Here is a 20,626-nt window from a genome sequence, read left to right as displayed (position 1 = left end):
ACTACTACTTGAACTTTTTAATTATTTTTATGATTCCTCAACTTACCCGTCATCATGGAATTCTGCCAATCTACTTATGATCTACAAAAAAACAAGGGAAATAAAATAGCACCAGAGAATTATCGACCCATCGCACTTTTATCGACTATAAAAAAATGTTTCACATCCATATTAGCAACACATATTCAAAAATGGACTATAAACCAAAATCTAAATTCGAAATTTCAATTTGCTTTCATCAAATCTAAAGGAATCGAATCGGCTATATTTTTGTTAACTTCTCTAATTCAAATATACTTAAGGAAAAAACAAAGGAAAATTTTTGCCGCATTCATCGATATTACTAAGGCCTTTGATTCTATACACGTACCTTCTTTGGTTAAAAAACTAAAAATACTGGGGGCAGGAAATAAATTTGCAACTACTATTATGAATCTTTTTTCCTCATATAAAATCAATATTATTTACGGAAATCAGCGATATCCTGAAATTACTATAAATCGAGAATTCTACAAGGTGAGCCACTGTCTCTTTATCTGTTTAATTTTTATATTAACAATATCGATAAGCTATTTTTAAATGATTCAGAAGGCATTTATATATACAGAAGAACATTTCATTACATTCTATACACAGACGACCTGGTTCTATTGGCCCCAACCAAAGTTACTTTACAACATAAGCTTAATAAAATCAATGACTATCTGAATTCCATATCCTTGTCAATTAACATTGCTAAATCAAAAATAATTATTTTCAGAAACAATATCAAACTTGTAAATCTAGAGAAATCTTTTTATATAAATGATCAACCTTTAGAACTGGTCAACAATATAAAATACTTAGGTACGATTTTCAACTGGAACGGTAAATTTCAGATGCACTTGAAATATCTCAATATAAAAATCAATCAACTAATTAATAATACTCTCTATTTAAGTGCTAGTTTAAAAATTACGAATTTAAAACTTCATATGAGACTGTTTAACTCAATAATAATGCCAGTTATTTTATATGCCAGTCCAATTTGGGCCATAGATATATTCTATGACTTCGAAAAATTTCACATTATATTTTTACGTAAACTATTTAAACTCGAACGTACTGTCCCAGGATATGCAATACATGCAGAAACCAACAGATGTCAACTTTTCCCACTTCTTTATGAAAAGACTAATCAAATTCTATTACCGATTATTGAACACAACAGATGATAATATTAAATTTTTACTTCATATTATGAATACTCAAATGAATAACGACAATATCAACAAAATAACATGGAGCTATAAGTTTAATAAAGTTTTACAGTCATTTGGAGTATCTATTTCCCTATTTGACAACTATACTGACAATTGGAAATATGCCTATACTATGATGATAGACTCAGCATTTTCTCATTCGATGATTGGTGATCAAAACGCAATACTTAATTCAATATACCACCCTTGGTATTTACATATTCTAAGCCTACCTGCTCAATCGAACATTATCACAATGGAAACAACTTTAAATATTAAACGTTTATTACTTCAACTGAGACTCAACCATCACTCCTTAATTGTAAACAATTCATACATTGACTTTTCAAGATCATGTTATTCGTGTAACTCTAATTCTTTTTCTGCACTTCACCTTAGAGATTGTACTGCTTTGAAAAATTATCAAAAAAAATTCCAAACATCAGTCCTATTTTCTACAAATAATGAACTAAATTATAGATCCACACTGGGCAATCTAACAAAAATGAATATGTACAAAATTGTTAATTTTTTTACTCATATTATTAACGAATTGAATGTTCATTGTACGAAATGATTATATGTTTATATTGTCTATTTATCAATATTCATGCAACTAACTTAATGTTTGTACTTAATGTTTTTTTTTCTTGTACATTAACCAATTTCCCCCTGTAACAAAGTCTCCTTACTATGAATAAAGGTTATTATTATTATTTTTATTTTTTTTTTATATTTAAATTCATTTCATTATTTATTATTTTATTTAAAATAGTTGTTTATAAAGTAACTTACATTTTTTTTAGCTGAAAATGTTCCAGGTTCAGTATTTCTATGAAAAATTTAAAACAAAAATTTCTTAATGGTAAATAAATTTATAGTAATGTATTAAATATATATAAAACAAAATATGATATAAATAATGATAAAATAATGTAAACAGATTTTTTGTCATTATCTATACACATATCCCCGTCCTTTACCAAGTTCACTTTCTCCACTTTTCTTCTACAAAATATCTACATTAGAACTTGTTTTTGCTAAGTAAAAGAAATTTGAGGAAAATTTTTGTTTTTGAGCCAGGAAAAAAATGAGAAAATTTTAATGAAAACAAACGTTTTCTTCTGTATTAAACAGACATCTTTAGGTCAAATACAAAAAAGAATAGATATTTAAAAAATGGAACAGAACATAAATATGAATGAACTAGTAGGTAAGCCTGGCATTGCCTAGGAAAAAAAATAAGTACAAACATTAAGACTATTAAAGTATTTCATACTTCTAACTCTTATATTAAATTATAGTATTTGATTTATATAACTACAAATGTTATCTTATACAAGAGTTTATCACACCAAGTGACCAATCTAACACATTTTGAAAATTCTTTAAATTGTGTACAGTAGAGGATGAACATTTTTGAAATGTGTTAGATTGGTCAATTGGTGTGATATTAAATTTTTTAAGATATTGTGTTTTTTTTCTAATGTTAGCACTAAGAAACTGTTTCATTCACAGCCATAAATCAAATGGTAATCTGCCAAGCAATCAAATTTTGCAAAAGACAAACCAAATATTGTATAAAAATATGTAATATTTGTTTATAAATTTTTTACATTTGCAAACTTCCATCAACCCAACGGGTCAATTCTGACCCTATTGGAAAACCCTGATGTAATCTATTGAATTTAGAATGTAATATGAATTCAGTTTAAAAATATTAGTGTTTGGCATATGTCGCATTTAATCTATAAAAGATGATGATTATTATTCATAGTTTACAATCAGTGGAATAGCTAGGAGTGGGCAGCCCCAGACAGAACTTTGTGGGGCCGAGATTTCGCCCCCTTTATCGGCAAAGTGGTTGTCGAGCTAAAGTCGTTAAAGCAATGACTTATTCTGTAAACAAGACCAAGGTGGCCGAGGAATGGGTGCGCGAGACGATTTAATTGTCACATTCCCGACCTAATTGACAGATCCCCGATCGTACATCGTGGGAACGACTGAGGGATCGTTCGCCGGGGTAATTTTGGGTCATCGTTTTACACCAAGTTCAAAGCGGAATTTGTCCGGCTCTCCATCAGAGGGGGCGGTGGTCGGGGCTGAACGGTCCCAGCTGCACCTTCTCCAGAGTCAGAAAAACACATTTAGAGTGTAATTTACGGGACCGTCGTCCGGGGAAGGGCTTGACCCGACTTGGATGGGGAGCGGCCCGGGGGGAGTTCGGGGATCTTCGGCGACCCCGCGGCCCGAATCGCGTCCCTGGCAACAGACAGAGACCAATAGGGTAGGAGTTAGACCCTCAATCGGACCAACCAGAACCCCGAAATTTCGGGGAGAGGTTTGATATAAAAACCCAGAGATCCCAGGATAGAGGGGCAGTGGAGTTGTGGTTGGTGCTGTCTTCGCGAGGTTGGCGAGTCGAGACTGAGTTCGAAGGACTACTATCCGGACATCTAGAGATATCAAGGACGTCGAATCAAGACTCCAAAAATTTCACCCAAGTGCAAGTGCGGACAAAGGGATAAAGGGACACAACCCCCCCGAGGATTTCAGCAATCCAGCCTCCAGCTCGACCAGCCCATGGAAATGAAATTTCCACAGACTTTGGACCGCCCGACTGCGAACTTTTCGTTCATCAGCAACGAACCTCAAACGAGACAGCTACGATACCTACGTTGTAAGCATGTCTTTGTTAAAATAAACGCGTAGAAATGGAAAAGACGGTCTCCGTGTGAATCTCTCTCTGCGTCCATTAAGCCACTACCCCCATACGGTAAAGGCCCTTTCGTGACATCCTGACCTAAAGCGAGAGGAGCGAGTCGGGTCAACTTCGCCCTTCCAACAAGGGCGCAAATCCTTACAACTTTTTTCAGGGCATCATTTTTGGCATTAAAAACAGTAAAAAGTAAAATTATCAAACAATTCCAAGAGTTAACAAATACAAATATTATATGATTGTCGTTGAAAAAATCCAGCAACAAGTTGCATAACTTTCCTGGCTATTATAAGATCTTATTTAGAAAATAACTTTTTAATTTTAATTAGAATATAACTTAACAGATAGTACCAAAATATAAGCTGGAAAACTTCATTCCTTACATTGTTATAATATTAAGAATGTTTTTAACAATTGTGGTTAGTGTCACTAGTTGTAAAAGGAACTTTTCCAAATTAAAACTGATTAAAAATTGTCTTAGATCCAGAATGAGTGATTTGTTATCAGGGAATCTTTCTATATCTATATCTATAGTACATCAACTCGCAAGCAAAATAGATTTTGATAGTGTCATAAAATAATTTTGCTAGTAAAAAAGTAAGAAATATTCATTTGTACTTTTGTATTTTAAATTTATAAATAAAAGAAATAAAATTATTTTTTCTTAAACTTAATTTTCAAATTGTGTCTAAATAGGTTTGATGTGAGTTTGAGCTGCCTGAGATAGTTACAATTTATAGTAAAGAACAAAGCAAAGTCCTTGTTATAAATGACCAATATTTATTTTACTTGAAAAAATTTTAAAAAAACATAATGGTGAAACTTTATAAATTACAAAAATTGTTTAGTAATAATGCTATATTAATAATAAGAATCAATTTTTTATATATTTATATAATTATTAGCTATTTTAAAATTAATTATTTTATAATTTATTATTCAATTGAATAATAATAGAAATATTCTATTTAGAAATCAGTTTAGTGATTTGTTTTTTATTTATTCCTTTTTCAGAATTTAATAAAAATCAGATTTTATAATCTCTTTGTAATCTGTAATATATTGTATAATATTCTGCTGTAAATATTACTGATCTTCAAGTGGAATTCTTATGCAAATGAATTAATTAAAAATTTATTTTATTATGTTAATAATATGATTTTTAACCAGAAATGTTTCCTTCTCTCATGTGGGCACATAGGATGATCATCACAACCCTAATAAATGATTTTTTATAAATAAAACTATAAACCATTTTTCATGGTTAATTTATTATTAAACTACAAGTTTTTAGTTAACTTCTAAATACATATAATACAAAACTATAAAATTTAATGAATATAATAATTTAACAATATTCTAAGAATGATTTTTAATTTAAATTTATATCTACTTTTATTAGTAATTAACACTGGTAGTAAAAAAATGTATTTCCCACAAGAAGGGCAGCAATTGACAAACTACGTCAGGCAGCTCAAACTGTAATTACAATTTATAATAAAGAAAACAATTTTTCTAAGTCTGGAAATATTAAATATTTTAATTTCGGAGAGCTGGTCCTGTTCTTTTTAATTGTCCTGGAAACTATATCATACATGATAAATTAATTACAGTAGACTCTTGTATAATGCGGGGGATACTTTTCACGTTGTAGGAAATCACGTTATACGGGACAGATCAATTTATGCAAATTCAGGAGTCTGTAAATTGTAACGATTGTCAATAACTCTGTACTGTACAACCAATATTAACAAAATGGCATCGTTGGAACTTATTTGTTGATACTTCCGATAGTGAACAAATGTTAAACAGTGAAGTGCATAATTTTATTTTAAGTTGAATAAAATTATTTTCCTCTTATATCTTTAAATGAGTATGTATTATTATTTTTTTATAAACCGCTACTTCTTTAAACTATCAGCTTCACTATTCTTATATAAACAACAGGTAAGTGCCTACATTCGCTTTTCTAAACAAAAAATCAGAAACTATGTGAAAATGTTAAATTTATCTTACGCGTTATACGGGACTGTTTATCGTGCTGTATGAGAACTAGTCGCAATTTTTTCGTCGTGTTGTACGAATTTGCATTTTACGGGAGCGCATTATACGGGAGTCTACTGTACAGTCAAACCTGTTTTTATGCGGTCTTTTTTGTGCGATTTTTTATTTGTGCGGTATAGTTGGCGACTAGTCTCATGCGTTTTGTCATGTCTCACGTTGATTTATTATAGCTAAATAAACTTATTATAGCATAAATGAACTTATTATAGTAATATTATTGCATGAATATGTGAAAAATGAAATAATTTATTTTTTAAGTCAACAAAACACCACCTGGACAAAAATATGTAAAACAGACGATAGACGAGACGATGCAGTCAAGTGCTGACATCTGTTGTCAATAAATTCTACATGTGTTTTAATTACGTTAATTAAACCTTCAAAGTGCTTTCACATTCCTGGACCATTAAGATAAGATTCATTTCAAAGCATAAATTGAAGGTAAATGTACTGTATTATTTTTTCTATTTAGATATAAAATTTTAGGATTTTTATTTTATGTTTAGACATAATCCCTGAAAATGAATAAGGGCAAAAACAAAGCGAAGAGGAAGGTAATTTTCTTAGAAACTAAGACTACGATTTTAAAACGAGTTATTTTCTATGTGAAACTTTTTTATGCGGTCCCTATCACCACATAAAAAAAAAATATTTTTTTAATTGTGTTGCGAAAACTATTTTTTATAGCCACTCGTGAAGTTTCGTGCGATTTTTTTTTATGCATTTTTTTTTTATGCGGTCCCTATCCACCGCATAAAAACGGGTTTGACTGTACTCATAGTAATATCAAGTTTCTTTTTGACAAAACTTTTAAGTATGTATATATATAAAATTATATGTTGTATACCATAGTTACTCAAATATAAGACGACCTCACATATAAGACAAGGCGTGACTCTAAAGATCAAAATAAAGAAAATTAGATTTATTAATACAATTCTAATTTTATTTCATTTAATCACAAGTAAAATATCAAATGAATGTAAATGCACACATTGCCCTGCAAAAATTACTAGCATTTTAAACTTTAAGGAAAAATCTTATAAAATCAACAACATAATTTGTTCATGTAAAGCTGGACAATTGAGAACTTTTTTGCCAATTCTTAACCTTTCAGCAGTGGGAGAGTCAGGTATGGTTCTACCCCTTAGTAGTGGAGAATATACCCGAAAAATTTTTAAAGTATTTTTTCATGCAATTTTTCTCATTTCCGTTTTAGAAAAAGTATTTGTAAACAGTTATGTCTAGTAAAGAAAAGTCTTTTTTTATTGTTACATAATTCATTTTTTATGTGAATTTTTTTTTTGCGGTAGTTTTTGGCTAGATTCTGGTGATACCCCCAAAAGAATTTAACGTATATATACGTCCCTCACCACTGCCACACGATCGCCCTCGACGTATATATACGTCCCTCACTGCTGAGTGGTTAACAGTCGAATCCACTCTCCGTCGATTACACTTAGGAGTTTCTCCAAATTCTGATTTCCAAATAATCATCTGTTTTCACGTGGGAATGGATTAAAACTTATCTCGGGTTCCTGTGTGATTTTGGAATTTCAATTTGGATTTCAATTCAAAAGCTTTGCTTTTTCTATTACTATTCATCTTTACTCCTGACAATATACAAGAATGATTCAAATGGCCCAAATAAAATACTTGTTTTTAAATACAAGAGGAATACAATGTTTCTAAATACAAGAGGGTAAGCATCAGGTAAAAAAATGTGAATACACGGTTCACAAAAAATTATTTGCAAAAACATAAAGAATCTTTCACTTGCATGTATAGAACAACCTAGGAATTTGAAGCTGTGATAAATGAATAAAAACCTTGTCTTATATGCGAGTAAATACAGTATATATAGCATAAAATTTTTATTTAAAACTGTAAGTAATAATGTAACTAAAATATTAATGCTATAAATTGAAATGATTACATACATATTTTGATTACCCATAAGCTGCTGAAATTTTGTCCTTGTTCTCTGTTTTATTCTCTCTCTGCCAGACACAGACTTTGCTTCAAAGAAAAAATTTATAATAATTTTAAATCAGAAAAAACATGATAATTTATTCTATAAATAATTGACATAAACTTTATCTAACTTTAACTAACTTAAAAAATAATTAAAAAATCAAATTCACATTATATTACATTATATGTAAAAGCAAATGAATATAAAACATGAAAAGAAGGCACAGCTCTATTTAAAAATTAATAAACAAAAAACATTTTTGGACCTTTGGTAAAATTGCAGTTTTGAATGAGGAGTTTGGATGCCATCCCAAAATTTCAGACCCCCTCATAAACCAAAAAATGTCAAAAGAACCATATTTCTAATTGTGACCCTTGGCAAGATATCAGGTTGCTTGTTACACAAATGTGATTAACACACCCTGAATGGCAGTGACACTGAACACACCCCAGAAGTAGTCAGTGCAATGGTGTTTCTCAACTTTTATGAGCTTTTAGCCATCTCTAGTAAAATGAAAAACAGTCGAGTTTTAGCTTTGTTTTGAGAAATAGCTCTAAATTTTTTCTCTTTTAAATCTTTTAAATTTTACTCCTTTTTTTTTTTTTGAAGGTCTTCAAAATTCCAGATAGGCTGATTTGAAGGGAGCTATATCTGTGAAGGATCATACATAAACTGTTGGTTCTTTGACTTTTTGGTCTACAGCTCTAATGTGATATCAACCACCTCATTCTGAGCTGCAATTATATCAACCTTTTCTTGTTCTAGCTACAGCTCATATTTTTATTTTTTTTATTTTTAATTCTTTCTGCCCTGTGAGCACCAAAAGAGCCTCTTTTAGCAAGCCCATTACTGGTTCAGTTAGGTCCTCAACGGGACAGTTGGGTGACAAGAGATAGGGCCCAACATATCCAGACAGACCACCACCCAAAAAACTCTTGGGGCTTTTTCAAACCATCCAAATTCAATCCTGGATTCCCAGAGTGGTAGGCTGCCACCTTGACATACTTGTTTGATTCAATGGCCATTGAACCAAACAAGTATTAAGAATTAAAAGAATATAAGTATATTATGGTAAAATAATTTAGATGATTTATTAATATAAAAAATAGTGACTCGTGAAATTGACAAATCTGTTTTTGGATTGTGCACCATTTCGAATGCAGACAACACGTGGGTTGATTCCACGTGTCGTCAATTTACCTACCACAAACTGACGATCCACTTTCTTCTGACATTTCCTTTTAGGCATTGATAAATTAATTTGCTTGGAGATTAAATATCCTGTTCATTGTATATAAATATATTTAATGTTAAAAAATATTTTTAAAAAGACATTCAAAAAGAAAAGAAAGAGATTAAAAAGAAATTTCATATTTACAAGACATTTTTAGATTGTTTAAGTATTTAAAATAATAAATATTGAACACATTTTCGATCTTACAAATCAAAACGTCGTCTGTTTACTTTATAAAGCCGCGTTATTAGCCCTCTATCGGAAAAAAAAAACATTTAAAATTAAAAATAAATCATAATTATTAGAATAAAATCTTAAGGTAATATTGTTGTTATTATCATTAATAATAATAATAATAATAATAATAATAATATTTTAGTTTGTGTATTTAAAATCTATTTTTTGGGAAAAAACATTTTTATCTTAATTTAGCATCTTTTTTTTTTAACTCTTTCCGCCCTGTGGGCACTAAGAGGGCCTCTTTTAGTAGGCCCATTATGGGTTCGGCCAGACCCACAATGGAGCGACCGGGTGGTGAGGGACGGGGCCCGACATATCCGAACGGACCACCCCCCGAAAAATTCCTGGGGATTATTCGACCCGTTCGGATTTGATCCCGGGTCCCCCAGAGCGGTAGGCTGCCACCTTGACCGCTTGGCCATCCGGCCAATTTAGCATCGTTAGAATTTATCATCACCGTCTCTAAATCAAACAATCCACGAAAATTTCCAAAGATCCTACTCGGATTCAAACTTTAATCCCTTTGAACGACCAGGCTTACAAAGATGTGGCCGGATAGTGATGGATAAAGCCAGAAATATCTGGACCTCCAGAATCCAGACCACACCGAAAAAATTTCTTGGGAGTTTTCGAACTGCCTGGATCGCTCACAGAAGTAGGCTGGCGCTTTAACCATCCTGTTGTCTACAGTTCAAACTGGAAGCAACAAGGGGCAAAGTGTTTTACTTTCCGGAATTAACATGACATTGAAAGAAGATAGTGAACTCCTACTTCAAATAAAGCGCCACCAGTATCCAATAACCTTTACAATCACTCTAAACAAAATGCCAAGGTTTGGTTTTGTTTGGTTTGAAGGTATATGGCATCGCAACGCATAAGCAATCTGCCAAAATGTGTATCTCTCGAGAAAACTTTCTGTTTAAAACGGGTCCCTGTTTAACAGAAAAATTCATCACAAAGCGATTATTGATGCGAACGTGTGAAATTCCATTTAATCCATGCAAGTTCTGATTACCAGAGCACCTTCAGCCGTAGGGGCTCTGGTAATCACAACTTGCATGGATTAAAGCAAGTTTTTGCACTTCTTTTTCTCTCTTGACCTTTTCTTGTCGACGCCACCAGGACATGTTTTGGACTGCTAACCGCCTGCGTGCTACACATATTTGACGGCCCCTATCAAGGCTAATCGCGAGTAAATTCAAAACCCATGAGAGCGTACTATCGATAGTTTCATGTAGTTGACAGGGATTAAAAAAATCCATTAAAATTAATTTTAATTTTATTCAAATCAAACCTCCCGGTTAATAATAGGCGCCGTTCTGCGCCGCCATGAAATACAAGCTGCAAATTAAAATGAAATTTTTCTTATTTAGCAGTGGCGTGCAGTGACATTTGATGATAGGGAAGCTGTGTTTCTGTAAGAAGCCGACTTCCAGGGACAATCAGTTAATTGCGCGTCAGTGATGGTCTAGGGCAGGGATGGGCAACCTGCGGCCCGCTACGCATAAAATGTGAATATATAATATTTCCCAGCTTAAGGAAGTATGCAGCAAAAATTCAAACGTTATTTTTACAACTTATGTATGTCAATAGTTTTTTCCGCAATGAATTTAGTAAAAATTGAAACAAGAAACCGGCTAACAAACACATCGAAACTAATTTAAAACTAGCAGTGACGAATATTTAACCAAATATTTCCAATATATTACGCTTACATCAGTTCCAGAAGCTAAATTAAGTATACCTATGCTAATTTATAATTATATATGAATAAATAATTCTGATTTCCCAACATTTTTTTTTCTCTTTCTCTTGTATGCGGCCCGCATCAGTTCAAAAGTCTTAAAATGCGACCCTTACATAGAAAAAGATTGCCCATCCCTGGTCTAGGGTCCATTCGTATTCATTTGTTCGATAAGCCAGTAAAAACTGTGGACTTCTTTAAATGTATTTTTAATATCACAATTACATTCTGAATCGCTAACCACGATATAAAGACTAAAATTAAAAATAAATTATAAAAACTTACTCGGTGAAATAAAATGTGCCGTGGATATACATACCTGGTACAATATATTGTTCAATTGTATTAATATACTTTGAAAGAAAATTATAATTAAATGTAACTTTGTAAAGAAACGTACATAAAATTAACATAAAATATTCTTTACTTTTTAAATTTTAAAACAATCTACTTACTTGTTAGTCAAATAGCTCGATACGAGTGGCTAATGATGGAATCAGAGACGGTCCAGGTAGGTGTGCAGTGCGTGCTTGCCAAATCCCGAGGTGCCAGTACCGGTCAATGTCAAATGCCTCTTGTCGCATCACTAGTGTACCTCAAAGAACGCGATAGGGTTGTTGTAAATTTTAAACGTTTCTCACCATAGCTGTAAAAATCTAAATATGTTAAACTTAATACTAAGTAAATTGTCCGTCATTTGTTTTCTAACTAATTCGTTTTAGGACCAGGGTCCACGGAAATTTCCAAAATTCTTTCCCCGGTGTAAAGGGGATCGACTATAATCTAATAATCTTAATCATACGCTATCGTTACTTTTTGCCCGAGAAACGCTGGGCTCATCTGCTACTATGCATATATTTTGACTTTTAAATTGTTTTTAAAGGGTATTTTTACTTTTTATTGAAATCAAAGTGAAATCTATTGTCCAACGACATTTTTTATTGTATTTGAAATAAATAAATTATTACGGTTAATATACAGGTAAAACATCGTTATAGCAAACACTGAAGTAATAAAATCCAGTAATAAAAAGAGTAGTTGTCATCAGCCATATGTCTTTTCTGACAAGGTGTACTTAAATTTGAGGCAGAACGCTACCTCTGCACCGTGCCTTCCAAGTTCAGGCATGTGTCTCTCTTAGTTGGATCCGGCCGCAACACTCTGACGAAAAATCTCATCGAGACACTGCAGCACAGATCACCAAGCCTCCCCACCACGACAAGGTGGAGACACGACTGGGAGGAAAAATCTACCCCTGCCTTGTTAGCATTATTCCAATCTGACCCACTGCCCGACATCGACCAGGATGAAGAAAACGATGAAAACGATGAAAACGATGAAAACGGAAAACGAAGAAAAGTCCTGGTCAGATTACACGGGAGTGCGGCAGAAAGGAGATAACCCCGGGGGCACCATGAGGAGGTAAGGCTCGGAGGATTTGGGTTTCCGCCTTCATTTAGTCCGGAGAGACGCATATTTTGTCTCTCCGCATTAAATGAAGTCAAACAATTAAATAAGACGCCCGATTGTTATATTACATTCTTATTATTTGTATTGTCGATTGTTTATTGTTTCGTCAATCGGTATATTGATATTTTCACAGAAATTTTTGCAATTTATAAGTCAAATTCTTCACAATTATATTAATGTATAATTAATGAATTAAATTATTGCTGACAATTTGTAAATTCTTTCTAGCAACAACATTCTCCATTGCAACTTTTTACTTATCCTGTTTTAAATTTACATAAATTCATAAACATTCACTTTTTCTAAACATATTTCTTGTCATTGTCTTAACGGTAACCACAAAGAGTTAATTATTTTACAGAGAAATCTTCGTTTTGTCATCTTGAAACACGTTGTTTTGCACGTGGAACAAACAAGGGAGGGTTTTCTCGTGCGAGTCTTAAAAAAAGTCGACAGCCCGATGAATCAATGATAGGACTACCAATTGACAAGTCAGTGGCGCCGAGATCGCCAGTATATTAATAATTATTAGTGTAGTATAATTTTGGCCGGATGGCCGAGCGGTCAAGGTGGCGGCCTACCTGTTGGGATCGAAAAATCCCCAAGATGGTCCGTCCGGATATGACGGCCCCCGTCCTTCACCACCTAGCCGTCCAATTGTTGGCCATGCTGAACTTATGGGCTTAAATCCGTAGTACTCAATCTTTTTGAAGTCGAGGAACACTTACAATATATCAACTTTAACGCAGGGGTGGCAAACCTTTTTGAAATCAACAGTGCACTCGGTCTAGACCAGGGGTGGCCAACAAGTCGATCGCGATCGACCGGTCGATCGCTAGCGATGTCTTGACTTAATGTATTATATTTGTAACCGAACGCAACTGTATGCATGCAGTTATGACTCGACTCATAAGCAATGAGTGCACTTCGTACTGAAACAGTGTATAAACATAGTATGTATTTCACACTTCCCCCTCCCCACTTAGACTATGCCTATGACAACAAGTCGATCGCGACACATTTTTACGATAAAAAGTAGATCTTATGTGCACAAAAGTTGGTCATCCCTGGTCTAGACTATAGTATATGACGTCGTTAACGTTTGCTGATTACATTCCCATACAAAAATTATTTTACATCAGTGGCGTGCCGTGACATGTGATGATAGGGAAGCTGTTTCTGTAAAAAGCCGACTTCCAGGGGCAATCGGTTAATTGCGGGTCAGTAATGGTCTAGGGTCCATTCGTACGTGCGTGGTGGCGGAAGAGACAAAGACAACAAGTATCTGACAAAAACCGTTTATTTTAACATAAATAAACTTACACTATGTACGAAATAGTTTGCTTTAGGACAATCAACTGTTCGGACGTCCTGGGCGTCGATGTGGTTCTTCGATGGTCGATCGAAGGTGGCCCGGGACAATGGCGTCGACAAGTCTGTAAGGCACGGGGAGACTTCGTCCGTTAGAGTCGGGGACACGGTCTAAGTCCAAAGTGGCACGGGTTACAGGTTGGCACAATAAACGAGAAATTGTTTTTTTTTTTTTTTTTGCGCATTTACACACGGCGTTTTGGTTATTCGGAACGTTAACCGAGTGCCAGGTGTCCTCGATTGTCGGAGAGTATATCAATCTCCGTTCTTTCTTTCATCCATTTCAATTGGTCGTTCTCCCTGAATCACGCTTCCCGAGTGGTTGGTCCCTCGTTACTAAACGTAACGAGACTTTTACCTGGAGCCAGTGACGTAACTAGGGCGGTGCCAGCGGAGCCCAGGCACAGGGCGCAGACCCTGGGGAGGCGTAAAAATGACCTGGACCAAGTTTTATATCGTAGTTTTGGGGCGTAGTTACAGAAGCTCGCACCGGGCGCATAAAAGACTAGTTACGACGCTGCCTGGAGCGCGAGAAAAGTCAAAATCGAAGACGAATTCGATCTTCCACTGATCATAGGACGACTTCCTTCCGCGATTTATGGTTTCTGCCTGGCAGTTTGATATAAACAATCGGTGTCCGACTACAAACGACTTTTACCTATGTTTTTTTAAACTAATAAATTTTTCTCTAAATTAACCGTTTTTTCGCGTCTTTCGTGACGGGTCAGACCTGTCCGGAACCTCACATTTCCATAAAAGTTTTAAACAAATACTGGAAATGACAAAAATAAACAATTTATGTATTTTAGTTCTAAAATACAAATTGATATGATACAAACAATAATAGAAAAACTTTTTGTTTTTTTTAATTTTTTATATAAACTAACTCTATTCGGCGATTTTTTCCGCAAAGTCGTTAATTACTTTATCATAAAAGTCGCTGGTCGTTGACTCCATCAACGTAATTAAAAGCACTTTTTCTATCGAAAGCAACGCTAGCGACGACAATTTTTCCTCCCACCGAGTGTTCCTGGCCATGTATAAATTCGCTCCGTGATCCAAAAACTGCGCTCAACAGACGCACTGGTAGATGGAACCGTAAAAATTAATGATATTAAATCATATAATTCTTTTAGTACGTCTTTGTTCGGATCGTCATTAATTATAATACTTTTTATGTCTAAGAGTTACTTGTTGATATAGTCCGGACACGAATATAAATATTGCGATTCGCTACGTAATTTAGATAAATCGAAAAATTTCCCATAAAATTTACTTAATTTAAAGAATTAAAACACACTTGGAAAAATTGTTTTTGTAATATTAAAATTATTAATATCTAAAAGTGATAAAAATTCTAAAGATTTTATGTCTGAAAATCTATCAATATAATTACAGTATAATTAAAAGAAAATTATAATTAAATATAACTTTGCAAATAAAACGGACTACATAAAACTAACATTGAATACTCTTTACTTTTTAAATTTTAAACAATTCACTTGGTCAGATAGCTCCCTACCCGGTGGCTAAGAGATAGATTCGTTGGAAGCGTTACACGTGTGGAGCTTCCACCAGCTAAACCGGGTGAAGTTGGTGCTCTGTAAAGTGCATGCGCAAATGCCTATAATCTGGTTGCTTGGAAGCTGACCCAGTTTCGACACTACAGCGCTTTCATTTCGCCACTGATATTCAAAAATACAATAGCAATCTTATCGTTTTTTTCACATGTAGTATACAAATTTGTAATAAGATACAAAATGTGGTTATAAAATATTAATTTTAATTAATTCAAAGTACGTTCAAATATAAAAATAATCGCCCAATATGAATTTATATTTTAGAAAATACAAGGGAAGCGGCGCTTCCACCGCTTCCAATGACGGCCATAGTTGCCAGATTGGGCTACAAGTAGCGGATTGGGCTACTTTTTAAGTGCCCTCGCTACAAAAATTTCAAATTGGGCGACACGCTACTTTTTGGGCTAGTGATAATTATCTTCAGGCTACAAATCTTAAAAATACGCTACTTTTTTATTTTCATATAAAATCGCAAAACATTTATTGTATCATACAAAACTAATAAAGTTTTATTTAATTTCATTACACTTAATTGTATAAATAAAGTTGCAACGTTTAACAAAGATAAAGATACTTTGCTTCCGTTTTCCATCCGTCGTTCGCTCCAGTAGACAATCCACAATTTCACAAGCAAGGTCAGCTTGTAAAATTGTGGATTGTCTACTGTTTTCCCTCTATTTACAAGTCAACACCTTACAAGTGGTATATTACCTGACCGCAGGTGGGTCCAATTGACAAAGTCGGCGCTTTCTTTGTTTTCCCTCTGTTTACAAATCAACACCTTACAAGTGGTATATTACCTGACAGCAGGTGGGTCCAATTGACAAGGTCGCGCTTCTTTTGTTCCCTCTATGCTAAAAGGTCAATACTTTACATGTTACGTTTTAATAACTTTAGATCTGGCAACGTAGACATTTGTTGAGTTCGCACCTTTGCAGTATAACGGATAAACGGATCGTGTTGTCTCGGTGAGTGCCTAGGTCTAGTAGTTGAACGGTATTTTATAAACGTGAAATTATATTTATAATTGTGTTACTGTATTGGTCATACCAGCATAATAGGTAAGTGGAGTAAATATAATAAAAACTTCCAAAATTCATGGCTGTCAGATAAAGAATTTAGCAAATGGATCGAAGAAGTAGGGAATGACAGTGAAAAAGCATACTGTAAACTTTGTAAAGTGTATCTCAGAGCCCACAAAACTGACTTAACCAAACATGCATCTACTGCAAAACATGCTAAGAATGCTGCGTGCATAACTTCGCCGTCTCAACAAAGGTTGACAACCATATTTTCTGAAAAGTGTAAGGTCACTAAACTTGAACTCAAATTAGCTGCGTTTGTTGCCTGCCATACAAGCATTAGAAATGTTGATCATTTGACAGATTTGGTAAAAAATGAATTTCCTTTGTCGAGTTCATCATCGATGGCGATATACATAAAAAGTTTAAAAATGCATAGAAGTAAGTGCTCTGCTATTATTAAGAATGTCATTGCTCCTGCACTGCTACAAGAATTAATTGAGGATATTAAGAATCACATTTTTTCTCTTATCATTGATGAATCAACCGATATTTCTTGTGTGAAACATTTATGCTTGTGTATCAGATATTATAACTCAAAGGATAATCGAATAGTATCTCAATTCCTCGGATTGATTCCTGTCACAGTTACTACTGCAGAGGCACTGCATGATGCTGTTACACACTTTTTGTCTGATGTTGGCATTGATATTCAAAAATGCTTTGCTATTGCAACTGATGGTGCATCTAACCTGTGCGGTATTAATAACTCTCTTTACACACGCATGAAGAAGGATAACCCAAATATATATAGTGCATCTGTCATTCTCTTCATTTATCCTGTTCACACGCGTCAGAGGAATTGCCTGGAAATATAGATTATTTACTCAGAGAAACGTATAACTGGTTTCACAGATCTGCTTTGCGCTGTGATTCCTATATGAAGCTATATAAATTGATAAATGATGGCGAGGAACCCCTGAAAATTCTTCCTCTTTCTCCTACACGATGGCTAGCAAGAAGCAACTGCGTAAAGAGAATCCTACATCAATGGGATGCCTTACAATTGCATTTTAAAATGGTTTCTTCCAACTGTGATAGATATTATGCAAGAGAACTATCTGCTATGTATTCTGATGCTGCGAACAAATTGTATTTAACATTCATGGAGCCGGTACTGAGTGAGTTTGAAAAAATAAATTTACTTTTCCAAAAGGAAATGGCCGATAGCTGCGGTGTATTAGAAGATTTACGCAACTTTGTTATATCGTTGTTGAGAAGAATTTTACCCCCATCTTATGCAAATGTTGAAAATATCTTAAACAACGTTGATGAAGAGGATTACGTTTCATACGAGGATGCTGATTTCGGTTACGAATTTTCCAATTTATTAGTGGAGAACTTAGCTTTGGGAAAGATTTCTTCAGAACAAGGGCATTACATACAACAGCGTTGTTTCCAATTTTTAAAAAGAGCATGTAAGGAACTATTAAATCGTATACCAAGAAATATGGAGATTCTTCTGAAGATTCGTAACTTTTCTCCTAAGATCTGCTTGTCTCACACACGCCCACCATTTTCCTCTCTATCATTAGAATTATCTGAGAGATCTCAGATTGGTGAGATAGAAAATCAGTGGCGTTCTCTGCTAACGATCAACTGGGAAAATGTTTTTCCTGATGGCATACCGACAGATGGAACAGATTTCTGGTGCAAAGCTATAACTATTAAAAATTCGGCTGGTGATTTTGTTTTGAAAGAATTGTCTCAATTTGCATTGACTATGTTCAGTTTGCCAATTAGCAATGCTACTGTTGAAAGAGTGTTTTCAAGAGTAACTGCAACAAAAACAAAACTCCGAAACAGAATGGGGCTAGAACTTCTTTCTTCAATTCTCCGGGTTAAAATGATGTTTGAAGACAGAAATATGTGCTGTTATAACTTCATACCATCAGCAAAAATGCTCACATTTAATTCGTCAATATATCACAAAGAATCATCTGAAAAGGAAGATGAGGAAACTGATGAGATTTTTTCTGTAATACAATTTTAAATAGAAGATGAATAATAAATTATTTTGTACTTATTATTATTTTTTTTTATTTATCAAAAACACACTGTGGCCAAATAAGCCTTTTTCAAGTATCTTCAAACAAACAACAAATAGAGCAAAACAGTAGGCCAAGAATACATATGCGTAAAATTGTGTGGCAGAAAAATGAATCAGCTTTCAGTTCAGTTTGCTTTACGTTTTTATGCCAGAACACACACGCGTAAAAATTTTGGTCGAATAGGAAACACCATTGCCACTAACACTGCTAATTTTATTAATTTTTTTCCTCTCATATATCTATCAATATGCGCTTATTTTTAATTCTTTTTTTAAACGAAAATATGCTACTCACAAATTTATCTGTACTTCGTTTTCTTGTTTTTTCCTGCTTGACTTCTTGATTCTACTTCTGTTTTAGAACGTTCCTTTCTCTAATTTAACGATTTCACTACATTTTACATTTTTAGTAGACGTTTCCTTTTCTTCTTATTTTAGGTATTCCTTTCTTCCGTTTGCTGGATATATATATATATATATATATAAACATTTTACTTTTATTTAGGTTATGTTAGAACGTGGGTCCCTACTGCCCCCGAATCCAGCAAACGGAAAAAAAGAATACCTAAAAAAAGAAAAAAAAGGAAACGTCTACTAAAAATGTAGTGAATAGGCTCAGTATTGCTCGGGCAAAACGAAGATTAAGATTATTACATTATAGCCAATCTCACCTTTTTTCACAGAATGCAAGAATTAGGTTTCCCTGTTTCCAGACTAATTAGAGAATTTTTCGATGGGTCTGAAAATATGTTCGATTTCCCGCAAAAACGCATCTGCGCCTGTAAATATTGCACGTCGCTTTCTTAACACTTCCATTGTTAACATTTCCCTTGGTTTATATCAAGACTCCGTGATGGCCAATCAATTACATTAACTTTTTTTCAGCAAACCAATTTTTAGTTGACTTTGATGCATGAATGGCAGCATTATCCTGTTGGAATTGCCAATTTTTTCTCCCAATACGTGATCCAAAAGTTATTAAATTTTGATACTGTTGGAATTAACGATCGAAATTATTGTCAAATGTTATACGTCATCGTTACGATGACGTATAACATTTGACAATAATTTCGACGAATTGTGTACAACGAATTGTGTCGCGATGTTTTGTAAACGTTCTTCCGTTACGTAATAAAAGGTTGGTGACGCTGTTGACCCCTCGGGGACTGTGACGTCATTTCATACTCCCCTTTCCAGCGCTGACCTTCCGTGAGTCAAGACAGTGTAATCTTTGTGTATTCTTTGTTGTATAACCAGTTACGCGAGTCTAACTAGTTTTTACTAATCTCTCCGATAGTCTCTAAACTAGTCTAACAGATACAACAGTTCTTGATACAGTGTAAACAGAGAGGGCCTTAAAACTGAAAACAAAAGTCGCAGTCGCTAAGTTTCTAAGTTCAAAAAATGAATCGCCGCGCCTGCGAATGACTCGCTTTGATTTAGAGAAAATTGATGCAGATACACCGAATGTCTATATATATATATATTACAAACTTATTTCATTAGTAAAAGTGCATAGTTGCAAAATAATTCACTTTTATTGTTTGGGCTACAAACTGTTCAAATCCGCTACTTTGGAGCACAACCACGCTACTTTTTAACCTTCAGATCTGGCAACAGTGCTCGGGAGACAAGTCCGACGACAACGACTTGACTCCCGATTGTGACTACCGGACGTGACACTTGTACTCACCGGACGCGACATTCGGCCGACCTTTCTTCCCAAACAGCTGCTATGAAGATTGAGGTTCCGGTTAGGGTAGGTTAGATTAGGCTAGGCTAGGTCAGGTCCTTCGCTCTTCTCATAACACTGTTCGGGAAAGAAAAAACTGATAAAGGTAATAATCTCCACCTTA

At 34.1% G+C, this 20,626-nt stretch overlaps 2 protein-coding genes across 2 annotated transcripts in view; one reads left to right on the top strand and one right to left on the bottom strand.

Moving 5' to 3' along the window:
- Positions 1 to 9,464, bottom strand: part of LOC136976313 (jouberin-like) — a 63,955-nt gene extending 54,491 nt beyond the window's left edge. The window contains exons 1-4 of the mRNA XM_067271566.1: positions 9,378 to 9,464; positions 9,204 to 9,280; positions 7,965 to 8,043; positions 2,037 to 2,073 (exon numbers count right to left, since the gene is read on the bottom strand). Of these exons, the coding sequence (XP_067127667.1) occupies positions 2,037 to 2,073; positions 7,965 to 8,043; positions 9,204 to 9,234 (147 nt within the window). The 5' untranslated portion in view covers positions 9,235 to 9,280; positions 9,378 to 9,464. The remainder of the gene's footprint in view (positions 1 to 2,036; positions 2,074 to 7,964; positions 8,044 to 9,203; positions 9,281 to 9,377) is intronic.
- Positions 9,465 to 12,553: 3,089 nt separating this feature from the next.
- On the top strand, positions 12,554 to 17,538 carry LOC136976284 (uncharacterized). Its single transcript, XM_067271520.1, has 2 exons — positions 12,554 to 12,639; positions 16,692 to 17,538. The coding sequence occupies exons 1-2, from the start codon at positions 12,554 to 12,556 to the stop codon at positions 17,536 to 17,538; spliced, it is 933 nt and encodes a 310-aa protein (XP_067127621.1).
- The last annotated feature ends 3,088 nt before the right edge of the window (positions 17,539 to 20,626 follow it).

This window comes from Centruroides vittatus, unplaced genomic scaffold, assembly GCF_030686945.1.
Source record: "Centruroides vittatus isolate TY-2023 unplaced genomic scaffold, ASM3068694v2 contig_1110, whole genome shotgun sequence".
In the NCBI taxonomy this organism is placed as follows: Eukaryota; Metazoa; Arthropoda; class Arachnida; order Scorpiones; family Buthidae; genus Centruroides; species Centruroides vittatus.
Note: the sequence above shows the minus strand (reverse complement) of the source record. Positions and strands in the feature narration are given on the sequence as shown.